This window comes from Lycium ferocissimum, chromosome 12 (genome assembly GCF_029784015.1).
Source record: "Lycium ferocissimum isolate CSIRO_LF1 chromosome 12, AGI_CSIRO_Lferr_CH_V1, whole genome shotgun sequence".
NCBI classification, from domain to species: Eukaryota; Viridiplantae; Streptophyta; class Magnoliopsida; order Solanales; family Solanaceae; genus Lycium; species Lycium ferocissimum.
In genome coordinates, this window is record NC_081353.1 from 25,888,595 (window position 1) to 25,899,448 (window position 10,854).

General features: G+C 45.1%; 1 protein-coding gene across 1 annotated transcript; it reads right to left on the reverse strand.

The window, feature by feature from the left end:
- Positions 1 to 8,540: 8,540 nt before the first annotated feature.
- On the reverse strand, positions 8,541 to 10,634 carry LOC132039154 (uncharacterized). The gene has a single exon (XM_059429696.1). It carries the CDS (start codon positions 10,632 to 10,634, stop codon positions 8,541 to 8,543), a length of 2,094 nt encoding a protein of 697 aa, XP_059285679.1.
- Positions 10,635 to 10,854: the final 220 nt, after the last annotated feature.

Here is a 10,854-nt window from a genome sequence, read left to right on the forward strand (position 1 = left end):
GTTAGACAAAAATAGCCCTGCAGATGCAATCATGCGTCTCGCATGTTGTGTCGCAAGACCAGCATGCGAGACATAAGCGTGCTCGACGGCCGCATCGCGTGCTCTTGCCTTCGAGGCTTCCCCGGACTTCGCACGGTTGCGACATACTTGTTGTACGCAAGTTGAACATGCGAGTCGCATGTTGGACTCGCAGTTTGTGCAACCTTTCATCCCTCTTCTTCGATGGCTGTCACACTTTGCGGTGCGATTGTGTATCGAACGTGACATGCGGTCCGCGTGTTGTGTAGTGTGTCCTTGTCTGTTTGCCTCATTTTGTTCCGTTTTGCTTTCCCAACATTTTTCCCTACAAAGTGACAAAAACATGCTAAAAGTAAAACCAAGAATGCTTGAAGAGCCACAAAAACTTAAGGAACGAGCATCGAATGTGTCGTAATTTCGCGGCTCAACAACACCCCCAACTTAAAATTTTGCTTGTCCTCAAGCAACTAAAACACAAGACCGGTGTTCAAGCATTTCAAAAACAACATTGGCTACGATGGTGATAGTGATCGTTACAAGCATGCATTCGGGACATGATTGCCCTTCATCTACTTTTGCAAAACGGTACACCGCTTCAAAGTTGGGTGATAACAAACGTTTCACTCGGTGGTGCAATGAGTTTCGCTTTAAGGACCTGGCCTCGAATGCTAAGTCGGGAAAGCAATTCTCTCGTCAAGCTTTGTAATCCACATGCTCTCACAAAAAACCGAAGAAAGTCCCTAATGCAAATATTCACAACAATGAATGGAATGACAGACGAAAGAGAAGAGAACAACTCACACTCCAAGAATGTGTACAAGCACACAAATACGATACCATAGGCTTTCCCTTTAAGTATTTCTCCACTAATGTAAACACACTTTACTCAAAATCAATTAGGACTTGCGGGTAGTACTGTAGGCTTTTGGTTAAGGTAGGGCACAGTTTGAGTAAGAGTGACTCAAAAACCTCTCTAAGCATTACAAATTCCAACAATCAAAGCACACATCCTTTAAAACGTTTCCACCCTTTTCTTCATCTTTTCATTACACCAACTAGTCTCCCCTTTATTCAAAACTTTTATTCTCCCCCGATTTCTTTTCTCTTTTTCTTTTTTTTTTAATTTTTTTTTATTTTTTACAAGGAAGGTTCCCCTTTTGGTTAGGCCTTTCACCTTTTGACCGACTTCCAAATCACAACTTTTCCAACCATCACCGCCAAACTTAGGCTTTTAGCCTATATTTACACTTTCAAAGCACTTAGGGAGGTAGGATGCCAAAAGATAGATCAATAAAATAAAACAGAAACAAAAGGTTAAAGGTTGTAACTTGGTTGCCAAAGAAAAGGTTACGGAGCTCGAAAAGGGGTTGACTAGGGAAAATATGCAAAGGGTAGGCAATTTAAGGTTTTAGTGACAATCCAAAGAAAGCCTAATATCCTATTTCAAGCAAGGTGTAGTTTAGGATTTCGCCTTGATATACTTTAGGGCAAGTTCTAGATCACAATTATGTACAAGACAAGAATGATAAAAACCTCACACAGATAGCACATGAATTACGACACTATTTTCTAATTGCTTCTCAACCAGATCTTCGCGGCCAATACATCCTTATCAGCAAAAACTATGTCACCAAGTGAATCATGTAAAGAAAGGAAATTTTTTTTTTTACGAACATATAAATGCCATAACTGATTAAACCATCACTATACAAGTCAAGTTGCTTTGATTTTCAAAAACCAATAACGACAAAAGCATGAGCTACCCCACCTCCAACAAAAAACATATGCTATGTCCCCATATGCATCTAATACACAAAATCAGGAGGTAAGAAGCTCCCTGGGACGCCTTAAGCGTCGGACGGCGGCCGGGAACATGGATCGGGATAGCCGGGATTGCCTCCAATGGTGGTGTGAGGTCGGGCGATTCGCTCAAGCTCCGAATGGGAGCGGAAGTACCAATCCCCGGCGGGTGGCGGGATCATCATCTATGCCAAGGGTCCCAAGTTGCTCCTCTATCGACCTCGTCTGCCGCCGCCGTGGTGTCGACATCATCTCTATCTACTCCGGTGCCAAGGCTTCTTTGCGAGCTCATCCAACCTACGATTCTCAACATCATCCTCGGACTCACCCTCATCTTCTTCTTGACCTCCTCTTCGGCCTCCCGAAGCAAAAGTCATCCTGTGGCTTAGCGGGCTTTTTGGAGAAAAGCTCCGCCGCCGAGGGTAAGATAGGCCCGATGTGGGATGGATCAAACTCTGAGCTCATTTTGCACGAGCCTATGCCAAATCGGCTCGGATGGAGGGTAAGTCCTCCGCTACCACCTTCGACTCGCTCAGCGAAGTTCGATCGACCTCAAGCGATCATTCAATTTATTCTGTTCTCTCTTGACCTCTTCAAGGGCTGCAACCTATGGAGCCAATGCCAGCTCAATGGCATCCTTGATGAACCCAGGCAGCTCAGTCACCAATTTGTTCACCTTAGCGTCCGCAAGACGGATCAACCGCATGCCTTCACAGGAATATTGGACCGGTCTTGAAGGCTGTGGGAGTGGCCCTGGAGGTGGAAGGGGCTGTGTCTATAGCGGCTGCTGGAGCGCCGGAAAGCTCAGGACCCGAGTGGGCGGCAGGAATAGTCGGGCTCTGACTCGGAGTGCCCATAATATGCGGGTCTAGCTGCTGTGCTGGCTTCCGCCGGGTGTTCGGCCCTCTTTCCTCGCACGGCCCCGAGGTTCAAGTACGATGACGTCGATCGTTTGATCGCTATCAAGGGTATATCAATCCTTTCAGCCAGGGAACCCGACTTTCGACAAAGGGCGGTGATCGTACAAGGGAAAGGGCAAAGATGTATTTTTATGTTGAGCCCGTTCCTTAATCTCCTGCTGGATGATCTCTCCCAAATTCACTGGATACTCCGACATAAGCGAGGCAATTAGGACTGCCTTCTCAATGGAAAGCATAGTGTCGTTCTTTGACGGCAGGATTCTGGAGGATACGATGGACAGCCATAACTTAGCTTGAAGGCTGAGAGTACTCTTGTGGATGACAACTGCCGGATCTATCCAGTTTGGTGTCCCAGTCGAAATCACTGACGCTGCCCACTCACGATATTCAGCTGGAACTTTCTTTCGTCGGGTGTATTCAGAATAGGCAGGTGGCCATTGCCCCCTCAATTCATTTTCCCGGTGCCCACAAATGTACAAATTTATTTCCTCGGCTGAACAGTCCACCTCAACACCCCTCACTGGCACCCAATTAAGATGGTCAATCGATCTTTTGGGTTGACGACGCACTCGTTTGCTGTTCAACAAGGCTCCATAATTGGCATAGAACTCCCGTACTAATGTTTGGCAGTACTCTCCGGGAGGATTCAGGAACGATTCCCACCGCTGAGCTTCCAACTTTTGAACTAACCCGGGGTATGACTCCCGTAGCCCATTGCGGCTCACTTGTTTCTCCTCATGGAAACCCCGGGTGAGGTTACCATCATCCTTAACCCTGCACCATGAGTAGTACAGTGCTTTGGACCCCGCAAAAGCAAACCGGATGTCGTGCTCAGCCTTTCTTTGCCTCCTTGCTGCATCAATATCACTTTTCGGTACCCGTGTTGCGGCTCTAGCTGGTTGAGAGGCACGTTGTGTACCCCTGGTAAGTCCCTGCGGCGAGGGACATCGGTAGTTGGAGCCTTTCGCTTACGCAGACCAGCTACCTGCTTATCCGCAACAGAGGAGGTGTCCTTTGGTCGATTGGTCCTTGCCATCCTGCAACCACATGTGAAACACTATCTTTATGATGCCCCGAAATGCAAAATGCAAACCAAACAAATGAATATGCGTTTATGACACCATCTGCGAGCACAACATGTGTGACGCATAGCATGACTTGCGTCGCGCATGTCATGTCGCAAAAGGTGACAAAGGGCTGATGGCTTAGTCATGCGGTCTTTGTCACACTTTGCGGTACAACTGGGACTCCGCATGTCTGACATGCGAGTCGCATGTTGTGACGCAAAGTGTGACAATACATCTCAACTTTGTGCATCCCCTAGCACACTTTGCGGTACAACTGGGACTCCGCATGTCTGACATGCGAGTCGCATGTTGTGACGCAAAGTGTGACACCTACGACCAGTTCCTTTAATTCACACCCGTTCACCGGTTCTACATCCGATCTCGGGACTTATTCCCTTAAGAGGGTCGTCACACCGTCTATCATTGGGAAAAGCAACAAATTCAAGTGGGACGAACAACACGGAACATGTCGACTATGTCTTAAGCAAATAGGGTCTTTAGGGCATTTCATCAAACATGAAGTGGGCAACATCAACACAAGTGACCATTTTACTCAGAATAAATATTTCGATTCCCCCATAATATATACCAAAAGGGAAAAGAGCATAGACACAGCAGCCACACCATTTGCGTTCCTTTTTTTTTTTTTTTTTTTTTACAAAACAAGAAAAACATCAATCAATGATTTCATGGGATCAGCAGAGTGTATTTAACATTAGTAACAAATTTACAGGAAGTTTTGGATCCTAACTCATCTTCTTACCAAAAGGGTAAAAGAGGTTATACCTGAATTCCACAGAAAATGAAGAAAGGAAAGTCTTGTTCCACCGCCAATCTTTTAGGAACACACACCAAAGATGATTTTCAGTTGTGGATGGACAGTATTAGTAGATAGCAGAGAGAGGGGGGGAGATGAAACGGTTGAGGGAATTTTGAAACTGAAGCAAAGATCGTGGGAATCGTTTTATTTTTTAAAAAAAACGACTGGGTCGGGTCGGGTCAGTTGACCCGTGCCTCACTTACCTGTGGCACAATATGCGGCCAATTATGCGTCCCGCAAGTCGTGTTTGCGGGACTGCAGTTCAAACGCAAACCTTGTCAGAGTATGGCCAATTCCTGAATTTTGGTAGCAACACTTGCGACTTCACATGCGGCTTAGCATGTTGAACATGCGAAGCTGCAGTGGTACCGCATAGTGTGTTCAGTTCGTTTTCACTCTGTGGCTCGATTCATCCTTCAGTCCTTATAGATATCCCGTATGCTCCCAACCTGAAACAACAGAACACAACATAACAACACACATGTACAACACAAAACACAAAATAACAACTTGGGTTGCCTCCCAAGAAGCGCTTGATTTTACGTCACGGCGCGACATGGTGACTTTTCTTTCATGGTTCATTGAGGTAGATCTCCTCAATACTCTTTGTCTCTAACTCATTTGGGAGGCCCAAGTATTGTTTAACCCGCTGCCCATTCACTTTGACACGATCTCCATTTGGACAAGCACTTTCAACCGCTCCATGCGGGTACACTTGTGTCACTTCAAAGGGCCCGGACCATTTGGATTTCAATTTTTCGGGAAACAACCGGAGCCTTGAATTAAACAACAATACACGATCCCCGGGGCTAAATTCTCTTGGCAAAATTTTTTTGTCATGAAAGTGTTTCATGCGGGTCTTGTAGAGTGAAGAGCTCACATATGCTCTAAATCGAAATTCATCAAGCTCATTAAGCTGCTCCAACCTCAAGTTTGAAGAGTCACCCCATTATAAATTCAACTTTTTCAAGGCCCACAATGCCTTATGTTCGAGTTCCACCGGAAGATGACAAGCTTTTCCAAACACCAATTGATATGGAGACATGCCGATTAGGTCTTATAAGGCATTCGGTATGCCATAGAGCATCATCCACTTTCTTTGACCAATCATCCGGTTAGCATTCACTTGTTTTGGAAAGGATGCTCTTGATCTCCCTATTTGAAACTTCAACTTGACCACTTGTTTTGGGATGATACGGGGTGGAAACTTTATGCTTGAATCCATGCTTCTCAAGAAGAGTCTTGAATAACCTATTGCAAAATGAGAGCCCTGTCACTAATGATTGCCCTTGGAGTTCGAACCTTGAGAAAATATACCTTTTCAAGAATGCAGTGAAACTTCTTCCTTCATTGTTGGGGAGCGCAACGGCTTACACCCATTTGGACACGTAGTCTACTGCTACAAGAATGTACTTATTCTTTGTAGAAACTTACGAATGGACCCATAAAATCAATGCCCCAAACATCGAATAATTCAACTTCAAGAATCGGTGTCATTGGTAGCTCATGCCTTCTTGATATGCCCCCATGCCTTTGACATCGATCACAAGCTTTCACAAAGTCATGAGCATCTTGATAAATTGTCGGCCAATAAAAACCACTTTGAAAAACCTTGGCTGCCGTTCTTGAGCTACTATGATGCCCCGTTACGGGTGATGAATGACAAGCCTCAATGATAGGGATCATCTCTACTTCGGGAATGCACCGCCTTATGATGTTGTCGGCGCAAACCCGAAACAGATATGGCTCATCCCAATAATATTTCCGGACATCACTCAAGAATTTCTTCCTTTGATGGAAGTTCAAACCATCCGGCATAATGTCACTTGCGTGAAAGTTAGCAAAATCGGCATACCAAGGGATCATGTCATGCGACCCCGCCATTACTGCACGTCGGAAATGACTCATTGATTTCTAGGCCATCCAATGGACGCCCGCTCTCTTCAAGACGAGACAAGTGGTCCGCCACTTGATTTTCACACCCCTTTCTATCTTTGACTTCAAAGTCAAACTCTTGCAAGAGAAGGACCCAACGTATCAACCTCGGTTTTGCATCTTTCTTTGTCATGAGGTAACGTAGAGCTGCATGATCGGTGTGAACAATCACATGGGTTCCCAACAAATAAGCCCGGAACTTCTCGAAAGCAAACACAATAGCAAGCAACTCTTGTTCTTGCAGCGGTGTAATTCATTTGGGAACCGTTTAGAGTCTTGCTTGCATAGTAAATTGGGTGGAAGATTTTATCATGCTTTTGGCCAAGAACAGCCCCCATGGCAAATCAACTTGCTTCACACATTAACTCAAAGGGTTGAGACCAATCCGGGGCAATGATGATAGGAGCCGATGTGAGTCTCTCTTTCAAACCCTCAAATGCCTTCAAACAAGCATCATCAAATACAAACTTTGACTCCTTCTCCAACAATTTGCATAGAGGGTTGGCTATTTTCGAGAAATCCTTGATGAATCTTCTATAAAACCCGGCATGCCCAAGGAAGCTACGAACGCCTTTAATGGAGATTGGGGGAGGAAGCTTGACAATAACCTCAACTTTAGCTTGATCAACCTCAAGCCCCTTCTCCGAAATCTTGTGTCCTAAGACAATTGCCTTCTCTAACCATGAAGAGACACTTCTCCCAATTTAGAACCAGATTTGTCTCTTCACATCGCTTCAATACTTGGGCAAGATTCTCCAAGCATTCATCAAAGGAGTCCCCCCCATTTTAAAAAAGTCATCCATGAAGATTTCAATGGACTCCTCAACCGTATCGGAGAAAATAGACATCATGCAACGTTGAAATATTGCGGGTGCATTACATAGCCCAAAAGGCATTCTCTTGAAAGTGAAGGTCCCATAAGGACAAGTGAAAGTGGTTTTCTCTTGATCTTCGGGGGCGATGGTGATTTGGTTGTACCCGGAATACCCATCTAGGAAACAATAATAATCCCTTCCCGCAAGCCTATCAAGCATTTGATCCATGAACGGCATTGGGAAGTGGTCCTTTTTGGTCCACTTATTCAGCTTTCGATAATCCATGCAAACCCGCCATCCGGTAACCTTGCGAGTGGGAATCAACTCATTTTTAGCATTCGCAACCACGGTGATCCCACCCTTTTTTGGCACGCATTGAACCGGACTCACCCATGAGCTATCCGAAATGGGGTACACAACCCCGGCATCTAACCACTTGATGATCTCGATCTTGACAACCTCTTGCATAGGAGGATTTAACCTCCTTTGATGTTCAACGCTTGGCTCACATTCTTCATCAAGTTGAATTTTATGAGTACAAATACCGGGCGGAATCCCTTGGATATCCGCAAATACTCCACCCAATAGCTTTTTTATATCTTCTCAAGATCACCATCAACCTCTCTCTTTGTTCCTCCGTCAACCGGGCGGACATAATCACGGGCAATGTGTTGTTAGGTCCAAAAAACTCATACCTCAAGTGTGAAGGAAGAAGTTTGAGTTCCAAAGTGGGAGGCTCAATAATGGAAGGCTTTGCAGGAGGATTTTCTCGGTTTTTCAAATCAAGATCAAGTTTATTTGGATTTAGGTGGTAAGACCCCATTCCAATCAATGCATTGACTGTCTCCTCAAACACTTCTTCATTGTGCCCTTCATAGTTCATTATCACCGCCACCAACATATCATCTATATGCTCATGTTCTATGGTTGTCTCCATTGCTTCATCAATTACATCAATAACCGACACAACACTCATATCCGCCGGTTGTTTCATGGACTTGCAAATATGGAAAGTGACCTCTTCCTCATTCATCCTAAATTTTAGATCACCTCTTTCCACATCCACGAGGGCACGCCCCGTAGCTAAGAATGGTCTTCCCAAGATTATGGGAACTTCAAAGTCAACTTCACAATCCAAGATCACACAATCGGCCGGGAAAATAAATCAATCCACTCTCACAAGCACATCATAAAGAATACCGATAGGCCTCTTTACGGTCCTATCCACCATAAGTAATCTCATCGTGGTGGGACGGGGAGTGCCCAATCCCAACTTGTTGAATATAGATAGCGGCATCAAATTGATGCTTGCTCCGAGATCACATAAAGCTTTTACAAACTTGTATTTACCGATGGTGCATGGGATTGTGAAGGCTCCGGGGTCTTCTTTTTTTTGTACCAAAGCTTTGGTAACGATTGCACTACAATGATGAGTGCCCCCCAATGTTTCAAGGCCCGGACTCCTTCTTTTGGTTACAAGATCTTTCATGAACTTTGCATAACCGGGCATTTGCTCAAGTGCCTCAACCAATGGAATATTTATTGAGAGCCCCTTTAGTCGTTCGATGAACTTGAGGAATTTTTCATCGTCCGTTTTCTTTGCCAATCGTTGGGGAAAAGGAGGAGGAGGCTTCATAACGGGCGGTGAAGCCCTTGGCACTTCCTCCACCGCTTCTTTGCTTTTTGTAGCATCATTAATTTCCGGATGGTCCTCAACAACAATGGGCTTTTCAATCCCAGCTCGTGTGTTCTTTGGGTTCACTTCTTCTTCCGCGACCATGTGTTCTTCAACCATTTTCTCATCATCGCCCAACACATCCTCTTTCACCAACGCCTCTTCCCCAATTGTTTTACCACTCCGAGTAGTAATTGCATTACATTTATGATCACCATCGTTCCTTGGATTTGCAACTGTATCACTAGGGAGGGAGCCTTTTTGCCTTTGGTTGAGGATAGCCGAGATTTGGCCAAGTTGAGACTCCAATTGTTTAATGGAAGTGGAGTGTGAACTCACAACTTGCCCCATTGATTTAACCTCATCTCTAGTTTTTTTGCAAAAGGTATCGGTGGATTTCACTTTCTTCAACACCCTCAACAACATATCTTCAATTTTGGAGCTAGCGAGATCGCTAGTGGGCGGTTGACTAGAGCTTGGTTGATTACCTTTTGGAGGGACATATGGATTTGAGCTCCGATGATTGTTGTAGTTGTTGTTGTAACCCCCTTGATTGTTGTCACGATTATCTCTCCAATTAGAGTGACCTTGATCTTTGTTCCAACCTTGATTCCCCTGACCTTGCCGCCAAGATCCTTGACTTGGACCTTGGTAGTTCGGTCGGGAACCCTCCCTTAGATTGTTGACATAACTTGCCTCCTCATCATACATTTGGAAACATTGCTCATCCGGAGAACCCCCTTCACATGATTCTACCGCATTCACCTTTTTGCTTCCGCCACCCATGACATGTTTTGTAAGAAGATCCATTTGGGTGACAAGTTTGGCCATGGAATCATCTCTCTCTTCCTCCTTCTTGATCATCTCACGAGTGAGCACATTTTTGGAGGAACTTCCTCCACCTACTTCCGAATCCCTTGTGTGCCATGCTTCATTAGTCTCAGTCAATTTATCCAACAATTCACAAACGGTGGCATAAGAGTTATCCATAATAGACCCCTCTGCGATGTTGTTTGCCACTGATTTGTTGACCGAGTCTAAGGACCTATAAAACGTTTGTAGAAGCACACTATCGGGCAACCCATGCTTAGGACAGCTTTTCACTTTCTTTTTAAAACGAATCCAAGTTTCATGGAGAGCCTCATCAGGAAGTTGACGAAAGTTGTTGATTTCGTCACGGAGTTGTAACATCCGCGATGGGGGGAAGAACTTCTTAAGGAATACTTCGGTTAATTCATCCCAAGTAGTGATGGATCCGGATGGGAGGTCATCTAGCCAAGCCGTGGCTTCCCCCGTTAGAGAGTACGGGAAGAGCCGTAGCTTGACTGCTTCACTTGAAACGCCCGGATGCACATTGGTAGAACAAACCCCAAGAAAGTTCCTAAGGTGCCTATTCGGGTCATCTTTGGGTAGACCACCAAACAGGCCCTTAGTGTTGAGCAGGTGTAGCATAGTGTTGGTCACGTGAAAACTCGAGTTTCCAATTAGAGGTGGGGGCTGAATTGCAGCTGCATAGCCTGCCCCCGCTGCCTCTTCCACGACCACCACCGGTGGATTTTGGATGGGATTGTCAGCCTCGTCCATATTGCCTGCACAACACACAACAACAAAATGGAAATAAGAAAAGAAATAAAGACTAAAAGTAAAGTTTTACACTAGTTAGTAAATTTCTAGACCGTATTCCCCGGCAACGGCGCCAAAATTTGATACGCCCAAATTACACCTTAAAAATATAGGAGTTAGCGGTCGTTGTCAAATATAGAACCCAATGAGGTTGGGGTCGAATCCCACAGAGAATACAGTG